The sequence below is a fragment of the Agelaius tricolor genome, unplaced genomic scaffold (genome assembly GCF_023055355.1).
Source record: "Agelaius tricolor isolate 1412-34295 unplaced genomic scaffold, bAgeTri1.0.p SCAF_23, whole genome shotgun sequence".
Lineage (NCBI taxonomy): Eukaryota > Metazoa > Chordata > Aves > Passeriformes > Icteridae > Agelaius > Agelaius tricolor.
In genome coordinates, this window is record NW_027269283.1 from 6,239,701 (window position 1) to 6,260,413 (window position 20,713).

Consider the following 20,713-nt stretch of genomic DNA (forward strand, 5'->3'; position numbering starts at 1 on the left):
GAACCTTCCAGGGGTAACACACTCCGAGTGCTGAGGAAGCTTTTCAGGTTTGACATGTGAAATGAAGCTGAAAAATGCATCTCAAGTAGGGCACATGGATCCTCTGGTTTGGAGAGCGCCCTTTTCAGACTTTTCCTGTGTATGTGTATGTCCCCATTGCTTTCTGGCTGCTGTTTTTACTTTGGTATTTATGGTGAACAAGGGCACATACCTGCAACTCCAAACTGCTGCCCTTGGCCTGTCCTCTGCTCTGATGAGTCCATCAGCAACGCGCTCTGCATGAGAATGGCCTGGCAGGAGCACCCATGGGCTGATGGCTGCCTGCACCCCTACGGCAGCCCTGGGGCTCTGTCCGGCACGCTGAGCACCATCCCCCGCCAGACACCCCCAGAACCACGGCCATCACCCTGCAACCTGCTCTTTTATTCGAGTAAATCCTTCTTGGTTGGAGAACTGAGTAAGTTCTGGCAGCGCAGAGCCGCCCGTGCCACGGCTGGGCTCATGGCACTCACATGTCAGCCCAGGAGGAAGGACCACCGAATTTCCTGGAGATTGCTTGAACAGGATGTTGCGATCACGTACGTCAGCCGAGACTCTTCTTCTTCTTGGATCCCGTCACTCAACTTTCCTCAAGAATTTGGTTCTCTGCCTGAGAAATTGTTTAACATCGCTGGCGTCACCGTCCTGCCGGAGCTGCGGCGTGCTCGCACACGCGCGCACTCAGAGCGCCCTTAATTAGCTGCGAAAGCATCACCCCGGGAAGACACGGGCAAGGAAAGATCCGCCACAGACTGCTCCTGCACGGCTGACCTCGGCTGCAAACCAGGCACAAGGCTCACTCTTCCTGGCTTCAAGTTTTGAGACACAGAGTGCAGGGGGAAACGCGGCAGCTGTGAAAATGTGCGATAATTAACTGCAACTGCTAATTTACACTTGGGGAAAATTGCATAGGGCTGTATGCAGCATTTTAAAGCCATAGAGGAATTCTGTGTTCGCACATACTGGTATCCAATGCTACCCCCTGCATCCCATTCCCTCGAGGAGTTTTAGTTCAGATTAACTCATTTTTAGACGCAAGGATTTCCCATGGTTTAAACATGCTGACTTGGACGGTTCACCACAGAAATGAATACAGAGTACATTGTTCCAATATATATACAGAATATATATTTTGTTCCAAAATATATACAGAATACATTGTTCCAATATACGTCCCTTGTTTAAAGGTGTCCTAAATGTTTAGGATCAATTTTTTTCACCCCCAAAATCGAGGAGGTGCACAGTCCCACCTTGGATCTATGAAACAGAAACTTTCCCACCTGGTCTGGGAGGTAGAGGGGGGAAAAAAGGACGTTGGAAGTTATTTCCATCCAGACAATCAGGAAATATCTCTTAACTCCCCATGATTAGTGGTACTTAGCTGCTTATCTCCTTGTTTATAAACCACTGCTGGGGTAGTCTCACAATGAAAGCACTATGAAATTTCCTATGTTCTCATTTGCAATTGCAAGTGTCAGTAATAAACCAGAAGACCTGCGGACTGTCGAGGTTCTACCTCCCACAAGGGTTTTTACACACTGTCCTCTGGCCTGACAGACAGGGAACACCTTCCCTGATAAAATGGATCAGACCCGTTCACACTGATAGTGGAATCCTGGAGAGCTCCTGCTCCTGCTCAAGGCAAGCTGTGAAACAGCAATTTTAGGCAAGAGAGTCCTTCAGGATGGAATCAGTTCCATTGTCCTCTGCAGGAATAAATCAAGTTTCAATATTCTTGGACCAAGGCCTTCCTCCCAAGACTGAACAGAAACAAGACTGTGTAACAGAGCATGAGAAGGCAATTCCCCTGCCTTCCTACAACACATCTTTGAGTCAAGGAGACCTCCTGCATATGGATTATGTCGAGAATCGAGCTGAAATCTCCCTACGGAACCCTGACCCATGGACATCTGGGCATTTCTGCCCATGGGCTGGCTCATCCCAGGGCTGCTGCTTCTTTGCCCAACATCTGTCCATTCCACGGAGCCCAGTCCTGGGATGTGGGCTGCAGGTCCCTGGGCCACCCATCACCCCGAGCTAGGCAGAGAGCAGCGCTGGGAACAGCAGTCGGAGAGGGAAAAGCAAACCGAAGTTTCAGCTCCCAAGTGGAATTTTTGGAGGAAAAAACCGAAAAAAAACAACAAAGAAAAATCAGCAGCAACAACAACAACAAAAATAAAATAAAAACCCCATTATTCACCTTATAAACCATGGTTTTAAGTTCTTTTTTGTTGTTTGTTTGGGGTTTTTTTAAGGTTTTTATACAGTAAAAAATCGTACGGTACTCAGCTGCCGGCCAGCTCTCCAGCCCCCGGCTCCACCGACCCCCGGTCCCGCTGCGGGGGCCACGGGGCCGCGCCGGGCGCTGCCTGTGCCGGCCGGGCCCCCGATGCCGTGAGCGCGGAGCGGGCGGTGGCGGTGCGGAAAGTGCGGCCGCCAATGCTCAGGCTGAGGCGGCGGCGGGGCCGGGGCTGGAGCCGGGGCCGGGCGGGCGGAGCCGCCGCCGCCGCCATGGGGCTGCTCAACTTCACCCGGGAGCCGGTGCCGGAGGCGGTCAGCGCCGACATGCACAACCTCAACCAGCTCAGCGCCCAGGTGCGCCGGAACGGGGACGGGCGCGGGAGGCGGCGGGGGCAGCCCCGGACACGGAACCGGCGGGGCGGGGCGGCCCCGGGAGCAGGACCCGGCCCCGGGAGCAGGACCCGGCCCCGGGAGCAGGACCCGGCCCCGGGAGCAGGACCCGGCCCCGGGAGCAGGACCCGGCCCCGGGAGCAGGACCCGGCCGGCAGCGCAGCCCCGGAGCGGTCCCGGGTGTGCCGGTCTCACGGTCTCCAGGCCCACGTGGCCGGGTCCCTGCTGGGCCCGGTGCCCGGGGCAGGGCGGGCAGCGTGCCCGGTGCCCGGTGGTACAGCCCGGAGCCAGCCCGGTGAGCCCCGCGCACGCCGGAGCTGTTTGAAGGATGTTTATAGAATCATGGAGTCCCAGAACGGTTTCACCTGGAAAGGACTTTGAACACAATGTAGTTCCACCTGCCTGCCATGGGCAGGGACACTGGTGGAGCTCCTGGTGGAGGGCTCAGATCGTGCCTGGTGGGCACTGGGGTCCTGTCAAGCACTGGGGTTTGTGGTGGGACCACAGAGTGTTCGGGTTGTGATCCCACCCCAGATTCCCACCCTGCGCTTCCTGCCTCCAGCTGAATGGTCCTGGTCACTGGTGCTGCCTCCAGGTCACCCACACCGGGGGTGCAGCTTGGACTGAAGGCAGTGGAAAGGCTGAGGCTTTTCCAGCCCAGCCTGCCAGAACTGAGGATATCAGCCTGGTAACAGCCTGGTGACAGCGCAGTGCCATCTCTGTTACATGGCCGAGGCCAAGGGCAGGGCAGCATCTGCAGCCACAAGCAGCCAACACCACTTTTGGCCATACCCAGAAGGTCACAGCCAGCGCTGGTGCTGGTGCCAGCAGCCTCTCCATCCCTGCCTGCCAGCTGCACACCCAGAACGCTGAGAGCAGCAACTAAACCCTTAACCAGTTCTCTTCCTTTCCCGAGTCAGTCTGGTTACCCCATGGGGTTTGTGAAACATGAGACTGGATGTTCACAACTTTTCCCACTCGCAGTGTTTGGATTGCACAAGATAGAATCGCAGCTTCCGATTAGCCACAAGTCACAAAAGTCCTGTGCAGTGCCAGCTACCAGCGGCACAGACCCCTTGAGAGGCTCTGAAAAGCATCCTGGGCAAATCTCATCCACAGGCATCACATAATGCCAAGGACAGGGCACAGCTCAGGTCCAGCTCTGGGACCAATGTTCAGGAGGAGGCAGGTGGAGCTGGGTCAGGGGGGTACATCACCCCATCGTGGTGCTGGTGGGGTGGTGAGGTGCTGATGTCCGAGTCTAACACTCTCCTGTTTCTTCACAGCAATTCTCAGCGCTGACTGAAGTGCTTTTCCGCTTTCTGACAGAGCCCAAGGAGGTAAGGCAGAACTGGAGAGGTGTGTGAGTGCGGCTCTGGTCAGAAACAGAGAAAAGATTTTGTCACTGCTCTTTCTCTTGAACAGGTAGAAAGATTTCTGACGCAGCTCACAGACTTTGCCACCATGAATAAAATCAGCTTGGGCCCCCTGAAAAACATTGTCAAAAGTATTCTTCTGGTACCCAACGGTAAGTGATGTATTTGCATATCCTGCCCTGAGGGCAGTCTGTCCCAGCCATTCCCGCAGGGCTTGGTTTGCACAATAAGTGTTAATGGTAGCTAATACAGTGCTTAGCACTTAAGAATCAAAAGTTCCCCTGTTTGGTGACACTCGGTATTCTTTATACCCTGCCTGCATGCACATTTCACGGGCTTAAGTAAACTCCCTTAAATATCTGTGCATTAAATGCAGCACAACATCTTGGTTTAAGCGGTACCTGTAAATCCCTTTTGCCAGATCAGGGCAGCCTCGTGTTGGCACCGAGTCTCTGCAGGAACTTCCACCCAAGTGACCCAGTGCTGTAATTCCTCCAAGGCCAAGCGCTGTTGGAGACAAATAAGACAGTGCACAGGCATTTGGAGCGGGCTGGGATGCTGCAGTTCTAGGCCGTGTGAAGGAGACAGCTGACCTTGCAGGTGCAGAGAAACAATCACCGTGTCCAGCTCTTTCTCGTTCAGAAGCAGTGACGAAGAGGTTTGGGGGGATTCCACTGGAATACCCCAGACTCCAGCACTTTATAGGATTACTGTGATGTTGTGGCTGCCGTTTGACACGATAATGCATCAAACACTCCACGGCACGTTCATCCCATTGATCCTTCCTGTTATTAATAGTCCCTTGCTATTACCCTTCAGCCCTGGGTTCCCTGTAGCTTCCTTCACAGCCCTGATGCTGAGCACAACTGTTTTCAGAATTTGTTTTGAACTTGTTTTACTGCTTCAAGCAACTTTTCCTATCCAGGAGTACAATAATTTTCTGTCCTGCAACCGTCTTGTGGGGATTTAATGCAGAATTTGCATTTTTCCCCATCCTGATTCAGGCCTTGGTGCCCCCATCTTGTCCTTCCTGTGTGTGTGCACTGGCTTCAATCCCGTTGTAACTTTTCCTCAGCTCTGGGATGCCACGATATCAGGGATCGGGACAGATCACAGCAGATAACTTTGCCTCTGTGCTACACAGCCGGAAAGCCACGTGGGGCTGGCAGTCTCCTTGAATTTACGAGATTCCTGCTCTTGGCTTCAGAGAGCAGAATCCTTGTAAAGGTCCCTGTGCTGCCTGGGCCCCAGAACAAAGGGGGAAGGCGCAGCGGGGGAAAGTGTTATATGCACACGTTCACACCCATCATCCCAAACACAGCAGGTAGGTCAAATTAGCAGCCCGCCAGCCTTAACAGTTCTCCTTTAACAAGCAAAGCGGCTACAGGAGAAAAAGCAGCAGCTTCAAAACATAACCGCTGTCGCTGTTCCCATGGATACCTGCAATGGGATCTCGCCCTCTCCCAGGCACTCCCAGAGCCCGGACTTTTAAAGCACCGGGCATCTGCAGAGATACTGGCAGGCACGACTGGGTTTCCAGTCTCCGAGGAGCTGTGGTTTGCTTCAAAACACAGCTCAGAAACAGAGGCTTTCCAACATCGGTTCCTGTCCCTGCCTCTGTTTGACTCAGTAAAAATTGGTTTGACTCATTAAAAAGTGATTTCTTTTCTTCTTTGTGGTGTTTATTCAGGTGCCCTGAAGAGGAATTTGTCTTCTGAACAAGTCAGAGCAGATTTCATTGCTCTAGGTAGGTCACATGATTTCCACTAAATAAAAGATAATTAATATTTATCACATATAGTAATCTCATATGGTTTCCCCCCACAGGCCTCAGTGAAGAGAAGGCCAGTTATTTTGCAGAACAGGTATTCATATATTTCTGCTTGTTTCTAAGCTAACAAAACGTCAGTTCTGTGAGAGGGAACTCATAAAACCCTACTGTGCTCCTGAGACACATCAGCACGTTGGGTATTTTCTTCAAAACCAGCTTGGGATTTTGAGCTGAAGATCCTCAGAGAACTAATAAGGAGCACTTTGTCTGGGGATACCTCTGGCTTGCCAGGGCCTCTCCCCCATCAGTGTCACAGTTCCTGCACTGCTGTGTGGCTTTCATGTGATGTTTTTGTGCTTCCCATGCTTTGAGCCCTGAGGTCATGCAGTTACATGAACACATGGCTTTTTGCACAGATATTGTTACACTGAACCAGTGCTAAAACAAAACCAGTCAGTTTCATTTACAGAAGTGACAGGGCAGATGGAAATCCTAGCAGGACTCAAACACCTCTGAAAGCCCTCCTGCTTACATTAGTTCTCTCTTTACTCTGGGCTTCTGCCGTGCTCTGTCTTCATTCTGACTCTTGTTGAAGTTTCAGGTACCAACAGGGACCTCCCTGAATTAATTGCTGGTGTGTCTCTTGCTCTTGTAGTGGAAGGTGAATTCCCCCACCCTAACACGCCTGGCTGTGGGTCAGACACTGATGATTAACCAGCTGATAGACATGGAGTGGAAGTTTGGAGGTAACAGAGCTACAACATAAACTGGAGGGGTTGGGAAACCCAGCAGCAGCTCTTGGCTAAATAACGTTTTATTTCACTGCTTAACTAACAGATGATCTGCCTTCTCTTCTTTCTGACTCACAGTGACTGCTGGGAGCAGTGAGCTGGAAAAAGTGGGAAGTATCTTCTTACAGGTAAATCTCCCACATCACAGAGTTCAGCTTGTAGGGCAGCTGAGGAACAAGCTCCAGCCAGGCATGTGGGAAGCACTGGCAGTGAGGGAGGGAGAGGGAAGCTCTGTGGGCCTCACAGAAACTCTGTGACTGCATCTTCAGTCTCCAAGTGCTGCTGCCAGCAGAGAGCAGACACGCGGTTGTTTGTTTCTCCTCTGAAGATAGGAGGTACCACAGAAACATGGCCCATTCTGAAAAGCTGTTCAAAAAGCTCAGTTTTTTCAGCTCCCTTCTTGGGGAGGGAGGGAAAGTGGGATCAAGGACTTTCAGAGATCTTCCCAATGCCCAGGGTATCTGCTCCTACAGTGACACTTCTTGAAAAGCCTGACAAAGATGTCTGTGCTGTGCAGCAGTCAAACTCACAGCAGACTCCTGCTCTGCTGTCCTCTCCTGGTGCTCAGATACAGGTCTCTGAACTAAAATACTTCTGCTTTTCCTTTCCCCAAGCTGAAGCTGGTGGTTAAAAAAGGGAGCCAGTTGGAAAACGTGTATGTTGGTGAGTTAACAGTTCTGGACAAGAGGGAAGGATGGGAAAGCTGCAATTTGGGGCTCTGGGTGTTGATGGGGGTGGGGGTGTCTGGGGGCAGAACCAGGATGGGGTCACTGCAAAAGCATCACTGTGGTTACTCCTGCCTCAGCCTCTCCAGCTCTGTGGCTGTTCCTGCCCTACTCCAGAACTGTTTAGGAACACTGACTTTTGGGCACCTTTACATCTGTGCCTCAGTAAACACTGAGCAGTCAAAGCAGCAGGGCAGAGGAAGAAAAGAAATTATTCCCATGGAGTTCTGTTGGGAGATCCCGTCCCAGGGAGAGATCCCAGCCTGGCCCCCCTGGCAGCCTGGGTAGCATAAGGAACCAGCTGCTGGGAATCACAGTGGCTAATCCTGCCCAGCTGAGGTGAACACAAGTTGCTCCGTGGTAGCGCCAGAACAGCTTTGCCAATGTTGGAAATGTAACCTGAAATCTAAGATTTGATGCCTGTTTTTTTGTTTTTGTTTTTGTTTTTGTTTTGGTTTGGTTTTTTTCCTGCAGAGTTAACTTTACCCCAGTTCTACAGTTTTCTGCATGAAATGGAACGGGTCAAAACCAGCCTGGAAAGCTTCAGCTGAAGCTGCACAGACCTGAGCCGACATCTGTCCAGGATGTTTAATTCCTCCTCCTCGTGGGCCTGCAGATCTGCTCTTTCCCAGCTGACTCTTCACACCCTGATAAGAGAAGACAAGCTGTGCAATGAGCAGTGGTGTCATGGCCCAGCAGGACCCATCAATCCTTTAGAACCTGAAACTTGGGCTAAGTTTCAGCTTTTTCAAAGCACCTACAAGTCCACTCATCTTTTTTCTTTTTTTTTTTTATTTTTACTATACTATTATGAGAAACTGTGGTCGGAAGTAATGTGGATACCTTTACTAAAATAGCAAAGAAATAAACCCATTCCCATCCTGCTCCATTTGTATCAGAATGTGATTCTGTGAGAAAAAGAAAAACAGGAGCAAAGAATCATTTTGAAACTTGAAAGGATTAAGCAGAGAGGATGACAAAAGTAAGGAGAGCATCTAATGTGGGGAATCACTTAGTGCTCCCTTCAAGCCTCTCCCTTCTCTTGTATTAAGAAACATGTTGATTAGCTTCTTCCCAGTTGTGCCTCATTATGGGAAAGTATCTCAGTGGAAGGTGATTTTAAATCTTAAACAACCAGATGCCTCTGTGCATGGGGGTGGGGGCACATCTTGGGGGGGTGACGAGATAAATCTCATTTGGATGTGCTGCTCTTTAATCTGCAGCCTGTGTGACATGGCACAGTCAGACCCAGCCCGTTTGGACATATGTCCAAACCCCATGAAGTGCCATTAGCTCCACTCTTCAGTTGTCTGAGGGCGGGGATGAGCTCTTCATCCTCTTCATCACTTCACTTCATCAGGAGGCAGAGGGGTGCTCCAACCCATCTGGGGCAACATTACAGTCACTGAGGTTCCTCTCATGTCCAGACTATGGAGTAGTCCTGAGCTGGCTGAAGCCTCTCCCACAGCACGGGGATGAAGGAAGCTCCTCTTACAGGACACATCCCAAAGCATCTCTGTGTCCCCGGCACACTCAGCAGTTCCAGAGAAGGGAATAAACTGCATTACCAGGGAATATCCCTGTAAGATACTGTGTTTCCAGCCTCCACCTGAAGGGATTCACTGTCCCATGGTATCCTGCCAGTCCGCTGTGGGGCTCCCTGCTGCAGCAGCTGCTTCCAGTTAAACCCATCCCAAACTGAACATTCCTGTGAGAAATGCATCACAAAGCTCCCTACAACTCACAGCTTCACCCGTGGGTTTCCAGCTGCAGCAAACCCAGCACTGAGTGTCCCTGCACTGTATTTCCTGCAGTGCTGCTGGGGTGACTGGGAACAACAGCGGGCACAGGCTGAGCCATATATTTGGGAACTGGGGAATCCTGCTGGCAAAACCGGGAATGGATTTATTTATTTTCCTACATATCAGGTCAGTCACAAGCATTTCAATCTTTGTCACATGCTTACTGTAAAAATGAAAAAAACAAAACCAAAAACCTCTGAAATAATGTTCTACGAAATATTCCATCTCCTTTTGCGTGGCAGGAAAAGCTATTTCAGGGAGGAAGAAGCAGTCCAAATGGCTGCCGCTTTCTCAAGACAAAAGCAATTTTTTTGCTTTACATTTTCTGCTGCCTGTTCCCATTATTTCTCCTCACCCTCCCAGTGCCAGGACAGCACCGCTCAGCCCTGCCCGGTTCTGTCGGGAAGCGGCTGTGGCGCTGCGGGGAAGATGCCAGGCTCGGTTGTGGGTCAGGAATCCGCCGTCCCCCCGCGCTCCTCCCCCTGCCCGGTTGGGATTAAGCCGCTCGGGGCTGACGCACGCCAAGCCCGCTGACCCCGAGTGCAGGGGTCACCTCCGTGCTGCTCCGCGGTCCCCACGGGCAGCTCTGATCGGCGGCATTTGTGCCACGGCGTGACCTCGCTGCTGCCACCAACGCTCCCGGGGAGCCGCCAGAGCCCCTTCATCCCCCGCGCTTGGCTGGGCATGAGCCGAGCTGGCAGCCCCGTGGGGAAGGGATGGAGGGGGAGCCAGCTCCAGTGGCACCGGCACGGGGTGACGCCAACCGTGAGGGAATCGGGTCACCCTCCCGATGGGGCCGGCCAGGAGCAAGGATGGATCTGGGAGACAGCGTGGCAGCCATGGCCCTCCTGCACAGCACGGCCCAGGCCTGGCCACCAGCGCAGGGGATGATGGCCAATGTCCAGAACCCTGTGCTGGGAGCTGGCAGGTGGCAGGCACAGCTGGCACAGCCACAGGGATGTTATCCCGGAGGGAAGGAGCAGCCCAGTGCCCATTTTGCAGAGGGAAGGAGAGGCCCGGTGCCTGTTTCACAGGCAGAAGGAGAGGCCCAGTGCCTGGTTTGCAGAGGGAAGGAGCAGCCCAGTGCCCATTTTGCAGAGGGAAGGAGAGGCCCGGTGCCTGTTTCACAGAGGGAAGGAGAGGCCCATGCCCGTTTTGCAGAGGGAAGGAGCAGCCCGGTGCCCTTTTTTCCGTGTTTCCGGGCGGCCCCGCCGTGCTCGTGTGCGCGGCCCCTTCCTCCTGCCCGTCAAGCCCAGCCAGCCGAGCGCTAATCTCGGCGGGACAGCGGGCGCGGGGGAAACAGGGGCCTCTCACCAGCCTGGGGTGCAGCTAACCAAACTCCCTCGGCCGTTTGCCTCCCCGAGGCCTTTCCCGGCCCATTTCCTCCAGGGCAGCCGTGGCACAGCCCCCCATCCCTGTCCCTGTGTGGGGGACATGTGGGCCCTCCTGGCTGCAGCGGGGCAGGGGCAGTGCGGCCATGCTGAAGCCACACGCGGTCTCCTCCCTGCGTTTGCAGGCCCCCTCTCCAGCACTGCGGTTTCTCTGCTGCCTCGGGCCACCTCAGCACACCCCGAGCTGCCAGGCAGTGTCTCTGGGTGCAGAGGAGATGGCAGAGTGGCCCCAGCAGCCAGGCTGCCATGGGGATCCTGTGCTCCCGGCGTCCTTCCACTCATCCCTGCCAGCGCCAGCAGCGCAGCAGAGAACAGGAGCTGCACTCTGGGCTCTGTCAGTTCCCAGCATGGATTCAATGCTGTTGTGATTCCCAGCCATGTCAGATGCTAATGACCAAGGGAATTGGGATGTTTTCACATGAAGCATCTTCTCCCTTCTGGAAATGCCAATGCTGCTGCTCCTTTCCTATGTGAAGGAATTCTCCAAGCCCTGAGAACAAAAGCCTCGTCTCTGAGGGAGCAGAGCAGATGTGGACTCCACTCATGCCTGTGAGCCCACAGGCAGGCAGGGAAAGAAGGAGCTGAGGCTCCTCACTGCTGGCTCTGCCTGACCTTGAGCGGGTCATGTGGGAACTGACAGAGCTCCCCTGGGACATCCTGGTTTCCAAAGACCTCACCAGGAGCTGCTTCATCCAGAGGACTTTTAGCTTGGTGTGTATACCCGTCCCAACCTTCAAATTTGCAAAATAGAGTGACAAATCTCAGGGCTGACCAACAGCTGGGAGGGAGCCATAGCAGGTGAGACAAGCCAGGGAGCAAAAATGGCAGGTGAGGGCCCCAAGGCAGCTGGAGCTCAGCCCAGTGCTGAAGGCAATCCTGCTCTTCCTCACTCCATGCCGTCCTCCTCTCCAGTTCCTCCAGGTTTTGGGGTGATGCAGCACACAACAAAAACACCATCTGTGAAGTGCAGCTCCCCAGATTGCTCTGTCTGCCTGGGAGCAGCAGCCCTGAGCACAGTGGAGGGCCCCAGGGCAGCACCACCACCCTTCTGTGCCACATGGATCCCTGGGGACAGGGACCCTCTGTGTGGGGGTCTGAGAGGCTGTGTGGGGCTCCCTGGGGTTCCCATGGTGCTTGCTGTCCCCTCACAGGAGCAGACAGGCGAGGGTGGCACTGGGCACAGCACCTGGGAGGACACTCCTAGGAACGAGTCCTCAGCCTGCCTGGGACAGGATTCTGCACCCACTCTGCTCAGAACTGGGGGAAGGCATCCCTGCCTGTAAAACAGAGCTGCTGCCTCCCTTTCTTGCAGGAGATGGGGGAAGAGACTGGTGGTGTCCAAGGCAGTGGAAATATTCCTAGCATGTCGTCTGCTCCCAAGCCTTGCCATCTCTCTAGGCAGCTCTTTGTCCAAGCACACTGGGAACAATTGGGGTTGCTCAGCCAGACCGCAGGCTGTTGATCAGCAGAGGGAATGAATGCTCCAGCATACGGATCCCATCTTCTCCCACAGCAAGGGGAGGTGGCCACCAGAAACCAGCCTGTGGCACAACAGCACAGGCAGAAACAATGCCCGGGCACCCAGGCCAGTGCCAGCCTTGGGAAGGGGGTGGGTGCTCCCCTGCCCATCCAAGGAACAGCCCAATGGGAGGGAGTGGCATCCCCAGGCCCCATGTGCTTGGCATGGCCATGGTGACAAGGTCCCTGTGTGATCCTGCCCTGCAAGTGGCTGAGGAGGAAGAGCTGGGTCCTGGGGGACAGAGAGGAGCCCCTAAGCTGTGGGATCAGGGCTTAGCCAGCCCCTCTCAGCACCCAGTGCCTTCAGGATGTCCTCTCCAGGGCTGATGGCATTTACTCCCTTGCAGGCACAGCCTCATAAAGGATGCCAGGGGCCCTGCAATGACAAATCCATCCTGTCCCTAAGAGCCTGTTACAGCTTCTCCTCCCCTTGACACCCTGAACAGCCACGGGCTGGTGCTTGGCGGGGGGAGCACCCACCAGCCCCCCGCTGAGGCAGCTCAACCCATTTCCCAGCACTCAGCCCCAGTTTATAGGGCTGCTCTGTCCCAGGGGCATCACTGCCACCGCTAACGAGGTTATCCCAGACCAGGCACCGACAGAAAGGGAAACCAGGGTTAACCCTTATGCCACTGACACATCCCACAGCACTAGGGAAAAGCTTTGCTTGGAAACGAGATTTTAACAAGCCCCAATGGGGATGGGGAGCTGTGAAACACCAGGGGAGGATTCCCGTGCCATTCCCATGCCAGCCCCAGCACCGCAGCATCCCTCCTCTCGGAGCAGCCCCATATCCATGATAGCAGCACCAAGCCCTGAGGCTACACCCTGCAGCCGGTGTCCATGGCAGCAGCCTGGAAAGGATGGTGCATGACCCCCATCATGTCCCCATCGCTCAGCTTTGTTTCACATCGACAGCTGGGATGTGGATAAGGAGCAGGATGCAGCCAGGGTGCAGGCAGGAGACGCTGAGTGGCCGAGGCCACTGCTGCCCACAGGGACACAGCACTGCTCACATTCCTGCGGGAGAATGTGAAGGCTGCAAGCAAGGTCAAGGGCCCTTCCCTTGCTGGAACTCGGCGTCACGCCAGCACCCGGGTGGCCTGACCCGCCGTCCCGCGGGGCTGGGGACTGTCCCTGCACCCTCACCCCACTGCCCCTCATCTGCAGGGCTGGCTGGGACACGGGTGGGTGCTGGCAACGCTCCCCAGGGACCACCAAGGCGAACAGCCCTGTTCATCCGGCTCAGCAACCCGCGTGGGGCGGGGATTGGGGTGGGATCCCCAGGCAGGGCCCCTCCGTTTCCACCCCCGCTGCTGAGACCCGACAAACTCACGGCACGGCCGGGCGGGGCCCCCCCGGCCCGCCCCCGCTGCGGAGCGCGGTGCGGGGCAGCAGAGGGCGCCAGAGCACCGCGCAGGGCCCGCGCTCCCCCCTCGCTCCCCGCACCCACCCGGTCCCACCCTCCGGGCACCCCCCTCGCTCCCCGCACCCACCCGGTCCCACCCTCTGGACACCCCGCCCCGCGCCCTCCATTCTCCGGGCTGCGCTCCTGCATCCACCGCTCCCGTCCCCCGCCCTCTCTCCCCGGGGCATCCTGCCCGCCCTCCTCCAGGATATCTCCCTGCATCCTCAATCCCCGAGCATCCCTCCCTCCCTCCATCCCTCCCTCCCCCGTCCCCTTTCCTCGACGCATTCCTTTCCCTCATCCCTTCCTCAGCCCCAATCCTCCTCCTGGCCCCACGGACCCTCCCTCCCCGCACCCGGCAGGCAGCCCCCCGACCTCGCCCGCCCCCCGCCTCTCGCTGCCAGCAGCACCATCTCCCCCGCAGTTCCCACAAGCGCTTTCCCAGCCGGGAGCCCCGCAGCCACACTTTTCCTCGCCCACCCCAAAGCCGGGCGTCACCCCCATCATCCCCCCCCAGCCCCCCCTGGACTGCCCCTGCAGCAGCCCCAGCCCCGAGCACCGGCTCCCCCCGCCTCCGGCGGAGCCCCCCGCGCTGGGGGCAGGAGCCCCCGGACTTATTCAAAAGCAATAAAATTGAACCCAAGCGTCCCTGTTCCGTTCTGTCACCCGCGGCTCGTGCTGGAGTGAGCTCCCGTCCCACCGCACACGCCCTGCGCTGCGCCGGGTCAGACAGTTCTTCAGTCGGGCTGGCTGTGATAAGAGCAGATTAAAAATAATCATAACAATAACGAGCAGACCCGTCACCTCTCTGGGGGGCACCTCACGGCGCCTGCTCCCAGCCAGGCAGGCTGGGACTTTCAGCTTCCACTCCCGAGGAATTAGCTGCATTTATGGATTTATCGATGTGAGCCCACCCCCCTTCCCCCCACACACCCCCGGGGGATGCCGGAGGGTGCCCGTCCCACTGCAGGTGGCCTCAGCAGGGCCAGGTTCCAGGGAGGCAGCCGGAGCAGGGGATGCTGGGCTCTCTGGAGCCCCCCTGGGTGCAGAAAAACCCGGTCTCAGGCGGAGGCAGAGCCCAGCGTGCTGGCCCGACTGCATGGGGTGGGACTTGGGGGGGAGCCAGAGCCCCCCTCCCTGGGCTGCGGGCGTGGAGCAGCTCGACAGAGCAGAGCAGGTGAAGGAGAGGGGGAGCACCCACCTTTCCACCAGTTTTTTCTACTTGCTCCATCTCACATATAGTGAATTCTGAGCACACAATGCAGTTATTGAATAAAATTATGCTTTTTTTAGTACTTGTATGCATGTGGTTTTTAAGGCTCTGCCTAGAAACCAACCTCTGAGGCAGGAGCAGAGATTGGAGGGGAAAGCCAGGGCAGCCGTGGACAGTTGTGGGACACAGAGATGCAAGCGCAGCACTGTCAGCCATAGCAGCTGGCAGGTGACACATCCAGCCCATGCAGGTGACGCGCCCATCACTCCTTCCACTCCAGGGAGAAGGAGAAAGCTCTCCTGGCTGGGGCAGGGATCATTAGGGAGAGTGGCCAGCCCGGGGCTGCCTTGCCTCTCCTCTCCCTGTCACTGTCTCTGTCCCCCATGGCGCCAGCTCTGTCCCCCTCCCGCAGAGCTCTGCCTGTGCCCGTGAGGACGAGTCCTGCCTCCCCTCCGCCATCTCGCTCGCTCTCCCTCCAGGCAGCGGAGCCGAGGCGCTGCCAGCTCCATCTGCACAGTGCAGCGAGCACCGGGCCAAGGGGCAGGACCCACAATCACATTTCCTTGGAGCACATTGTGCTCCCGCCTTGCCGAGAGTGTTGGAAATGGGTGGCTGTAATAATGGCGCTCTGAATAACCACAGCTCGCTCACTGTGGCCTCCAAGCTCAGTGTGCTCCAGCTCCAGCCTCATCCCCTCCCAAGGCTGCTCCCCACCATGACGTGCCCTGGTTTCCAACCTGCCTTATAACCTCCTGCCTTGGCCAGGTATCTGCAGTCCCCACACCCACCCACAAGCTCCCATCAGCACTTCCCCCATTGCAGCTGGTTTGGCTTTGACCTGTGTTCTCCTCCCAGCAGGACCCCCACGGACTGGGGACACAAAACCCCCAAACAGGGACTCTGCTGCCCTGTGACAGGCAGTGCTGCCCAGACACACGGTGCAGCACAAAGGGCTCATGGAGCTTTTATTGCTGCTGCTCCTGCACGGCTCCCCCAGACCTGCCTGGAGCAGAGCCTCCCTTGGAGCCAGCATTCTACAAACAGCATCCCCGGGGCCCTCCCCAGGGCTGGGGCTCAGGTCCCCACTCCCGAGGCAGCCTGGATACAGGGCAGCAGGTTCTCCTCTGCCACCAAACCTGGCTGTGGCTGCACTGGTGCCATCTGTTCGTCAGGCACAGTCCCGTGTCACGCTGTGCTATGGGAGCCGTGCCAAAGCTCCCGGACCCTGCTGGAGCACCCGCACTGGAACCGGGCTCTGAGTGCCGCGACCGATGCGATTTGCAGCCCCGGTGAAAAGATGAGGGCACAGATGCCAGCGGCGTTTCCTGGCTCTGGAGATGAGCCCTGCCGGGTGGGGCTGCGGGTGCTCGGGTTGTGGGGGCAGCTTGGGCGGTGCCAGGGCTCAGGTGGGGGGCATCTCGCCAGACCACCCCCCAGCTGGGGAGATGGGTGCCCCGTGGGCTCCCAGCAAGGACACGGTAGCTGCAGGGCTGGAGTGGCATTGGGAAGCCTCGGGCTGAGCTCTGTCCCGCTCTGCTTGCTCGAGAGTGAAAGGATTTGTCAACAGGGAGCTGATGAGTCCCGCGGGGAGCCAGCTCGCCCTCCTCCCAGCACTCCCTGTCCAGCAGGTGGGCTCCTGACGGCACACGGCCATTGCAGGCAGGCTCTGAACCCAGCGTCCCACCAAAGCCCCCAGTACGGGGGCCCCGACCCCACGGGCTGGACAGCACGGCAGCTCTGGAGGCTCTGACCCTCTAAGGTGTTTCTGCAGGATGCTCGGTGTGACCCGGGCAGTGCTTGGCACACGGAGCAGCCACACGCGGCGGAGACAGGAATATGCTTTCACCAGGAGAACAAGAAGAGCCTCTGATGGCTGCCATGTCCCTTGTAAACACCAACTTTGAGAGCATCAGATTACAGCCGCTGCCTGGGCTCCAAACAAGATGGTAATCGGGAGCACGGAGGCACCCTGCCTGCATCCTGCCTGCTCAGCGGGGAGCACCGGGAGCCTGGTGGCACCGCAGGGGCCATGACACCCTCTCCTGCACTGCAGGACTGCCGGGGCTGGCTGCGCCCCGACCCCACACAGCACAGCGACCCAGCGCGCCCCGGGCGAACGGGAGCTCCCCGCCCCCGGCGGAACCGCTGCTCGCTCATCCCCGAGTGCGTGCGCAGGGTCCCCGCGGCTGGGAACGCACCGCGGCTCGGTGCAGCCCCCTTGGGGCACACCACTGCCCGTCCCCCGCAGCCGCGGGCGTGCGGGGGGATGGCTCCCACCGAGGGCTCGGTGATCCGACACCGTGGTCCCGGGCCCTCTGTGCTGCTGCCGCCCTCGCTCCCGGCGTCCCGGCTCGGGAGATGTTGTCGGTCCCACGGCCGCTCCCCGAGCCTCCTCGCTGCAGGGCCGGTGTCCGGGCTGCAGCCGCCGCCCCAAGGAGAGCTCGGGGAGGGCACAGCCGGGCAGGGCCATTCCCGGGGCCGCAGCTGGCGGGATTGGAGGCAGCTGCCCGCAGCGCGGGCCTCCCCCTCCCGGCTGCCCGCGGCCCCCCTTTCTCGGGCAGGAGCCGCTCCGGCCGCTCCCTGCTGAGCGGTCCGGGCTGCGAGGACGGAGCAGCCCCCACTCCCTCCTCCTCGGCCCCGGCCGCGGGCAGGACCGAGCGGTTCCTCCCGCCGCCGCCCCGCCGGTCCCGCAGAGCGCAGGGACACCGGGAGTGGCCGCTCCCCGCCGCGGGGCTCTGCGCTCCCCCCGCCGCGGGAGCTCCACGCTCGGCCGGGCCGGGGTGCGCGGTGCCGGCGGGGACACGCGGGACCGCGGCTGCGCCCACGCTGCGGCAGCTGGCGGGGGGCGGCGGGATCAGCTGCGGCCGGGGATCAGCTGCGCCCCGCGCCGCCCCGCCGGGGCCCCCCCGCTCCCCGGGGAGCGGCCCCGGCTCCCCCCGCACCGCCCGCCCTGCCCGCCCTACCTGCCCGCCGCCCTCCCGGCCCTCCCCGGGGCGGCTGGCGGCCGCCCAGCCCGGAGCTGCCCTGCTCCCTCCTCCTCCTCCTCCTCCTCCTCCTCTCCTACTTCTCCACCTCCCGCGGGCACAGCCCTGTCTAATCCCACGGGTGTCAAATCCACGGTGCGGCTTTGGCCGTGGCGGGGCCGGAGCGTATCCGATGGGGCCGGCGGGGAGGAGGGCGCGGGATGCTCGGGCGGGGGCACCCGGGCGAGCCCCCCCTCCGCACACCGCAGCCATGGCAACCGCGATGGGCTGTCCCAGCCCGGCCGCAGCGCAGTGAAGGCGAGAGGGACGCAGGGAGGGAGGGAAGGAGCCGCCGGGCGATTCCTGAGGGGCTGGCACACACACAGCCGCTGGAAGCGACCGGAGCCAATCCCCCGGCTCCCTTTGTGATGCTTCCTGACACAGATTCCCTCTCCATGGCTGACTTTGCAAGTTTCCCCATCCTCTTCTCCTCCTCGCGCGGTTCCTTTTCATGCGACTAAATTATACACGAGAGGAGGGACATGCTGGAAATTCTAGTGACAAAATAGAAATGAGCAGATTTGCGCAGGCGGCTGCAGCCCGACCGCCTCCGGGACTCCTGTGAGCCAAGAGGGACCGGACCGAGTCCCAGGGCAGCAGCATTAAAGCCCGTGAATTTTGAAACCACCAAGGAAAATGCTTTTCCTGCGGCAGCAGAGAAGTGCGGGCGTGTGGAGCAGATCACGGTGGGTGCCGGGACCGCGGCCCCTCCACGCAGAGCGGCTGCTGTCCCAGCACACAGCACCCTCGGGGACCGCAGGCGACGCATTCGCTTCCCCGGAGAAATGTGTTGTTTGGGAGCCAGTAAAAAATATGCAAATCTGGGAGGGCTGGGCCTCAGCCTCTGAGCAGCCTTTCTCCCCTTCCTCCCCATCCCAGAGCTCCGTGGGGCGAGCTGAGCCCTGGGCAAGCGAGGGGAGGGAAAGGCAGAGCCGGGGGAGCGCGGGGGCGGCAGGCGAGGCAATGGGATGAGATTTGGGATCTTTATCCCGGGGAGATGTGCCCGGGATAGCGGCTCCTCCAGACCGCGGGCATGCGGAGAAGGCTCCTGCTCCCGCAGCCGGGGTGGGTGGAGCATGCTGTCACTTTTTGGTGCTGGGCAAGCCCGGCATCGCTGTCGCAGGATTGCTGCCTGTGCAATGAGTCAGGAGCAGCGCTGCCACGTTTTCCTCCTACAGGCAGCGTCCCGTGGCGGGTCGGTCGTGCTCCGCACCGGGACGCGCCCGCACACGCGGTGCTGCTTCAGCTCCGACGCCACGTGGGTGGGTGGGTGAATCTCCGGCAGCGACTCTCCGGGGAAACCCCTCTGTTTGGAAGGATGAGGACACCGACCTGCACCTCGGACGAGATGTGGAGCGCCTGGCTCAGGCAGCGATCCCACGGGACACGGGCATATTCCTGTGCCTGCGTCCCACCTCCTCTGCCAGACAATGAAACACTGCCCTCCTTCCCAAGTCGCAGCAGAACAAATAAAGCAAGCGCCATATGGTGCCAAGACACGTTGGAAATGGGGCCAAGCCCAGGAGGTAGGGGAGGTGGCAAGGCTCCATCCCCACACCAGTCCCCATCGCCAGCTCCAAGGCAGGGCTGTCCTTGGGGAAGCCCTGTGCCCACTCCTCCTCCTTCCCCCTGCAGCCACTGCCCCGCTGCCAGGCACAGCTCTGCATTTCAGCCACGGCTTTGCCTGCAGTCCTGGGGGAGCTCAGAAACCAAAGCTGGCCCCGAGAGCACTTTTTCCTCTAAGGACTGGCCTGGGGACACAGGTGTCACCACTGGACTGACACTGCTGTCAGGAGATAATGCCCTGCACCCTGCCACAGGACACTGCTACCTCTCCCCAGGATTACCAACAGGAGTGGGGACCACAGACAGCTTGTCCCCACAGGGGGTGGAGGAGAAGCCTCCCACCTGCTGCAGGCTGCCACAGATACCCCACTGCATCAAAGTGGCACCATCTTTCTGCCTGTCACAGCAATCCTCCTGCCTGGATCCTCCCACAGCCCTGCAGCTCCTGGATACCCTGTGTGTTTTCAGGCGAGTCAACTCCAAGCACAGGCACCCAGCAGTGAGGTACCTCCCAGGAGATTTGGGCACCCTATGGCAGGGCTTTCAGAGGTGCTGAGCGCCTGCAATTCCCTGCAGCCTACTCTGTGGAGCAGAGCACCTCCCTCCGAAAACCCAGCCTCCCCTGGCTGCCCAAGGGCTGACTCAGGAGAGCAGATCCCAGAGCTTCCTTGGGGGCAGGATATGATGAGCTCCTGGGGGAAGAGGGGGACTCAAGGAGCCCTTCACACTGTAACAGACCTTCTTCATGTGTGGCAAGCAGATGCCAGCCTTGTCTGTGCCTGGGAGCCAGGTCACAGAGCTCATGTGGCACCGACCCACCTGCCACCCTCATTCACCCCATTCCCTCTGCAAGGGCCTCCAAAAGTGAAGCACCTGGCCCTGTCCTCCAGGTTGAATAAAAGTGAGGTTCTCTTTTGTGTTTGAGGTTTTGTAGCCACAGGGCTCGACTCTCTCACTGCAAATGTGAGCAGATCATTTGCACCTGAGTCACAGAGATGAGAATCAAGTAAGTTGTGCAAGCAAAGGACTTTGTTGAATCATACACAAAAATGTTGGGATGATAAGGATCAGACAGGACCCAGGAGTAGCCCACAGATCTCTCCATCTCTGTGCCATCCTCCTTCCTACTTTAAAGAGGCAGCACTGCCTGATGGAGTGCCTCAACCTATCCATGCTCCCATGACCTGGCTCCATCTTCTCTACCTTAACTATGGATCCTCTGGGAATGCTCCACACCAGTGAGTGCTTGACAGATGTTCTGCAGATCCAAAGCACTGTGTGAAAATAGTATTATTTATTGACAATGTTAGAGGTAATGAGAAAAGCAAGAGGCAGCCTTGTCCTGCACAGCCTACCTGGATCCCTACAGAGGGAAAGTGAGCATGGCAGAGGGTCCCAGCTGTGGTGCTGTTTGCTGACCAGTGCCTGTGGAGGTCTGCCCTCATCCTGGTCCCAGCTC

General features: G+C 58.2%; 1 protein-coding gene across 1 annotated transcript; it reads left to right on the forward strand.

The window, feature by feature from the left end:
- Positions 1-2,478: 2,478 nt before the first annotated feature.
- On the forward strand, positions 2,479-8,220 carry COMMD7 (COMM domain containing 7). The gene is made up of 9 exons (XM_071446697.1): positions 2,479-2,634; positions 3,957-4,010; positions 4,096-4,198; positions 5,737-5,793; positions 5,874-5,911; positions 6,473-6,563; positions 6,687-6,736; positions 7,223-7,271; positions 7,808-8,220. The coding sequence occupies exons 1-9, from the start codon at positions 2,479-2,481 to the stop codon at positions 7,882-7,884; spliced, it is 675 nt and encodes a 224-aa protein (XP_071302798.1). The 3' UTR covers positions 7,885-8,220.
- Positions 8,221-20,713: the final 12,493 nt, after the last annotated feature.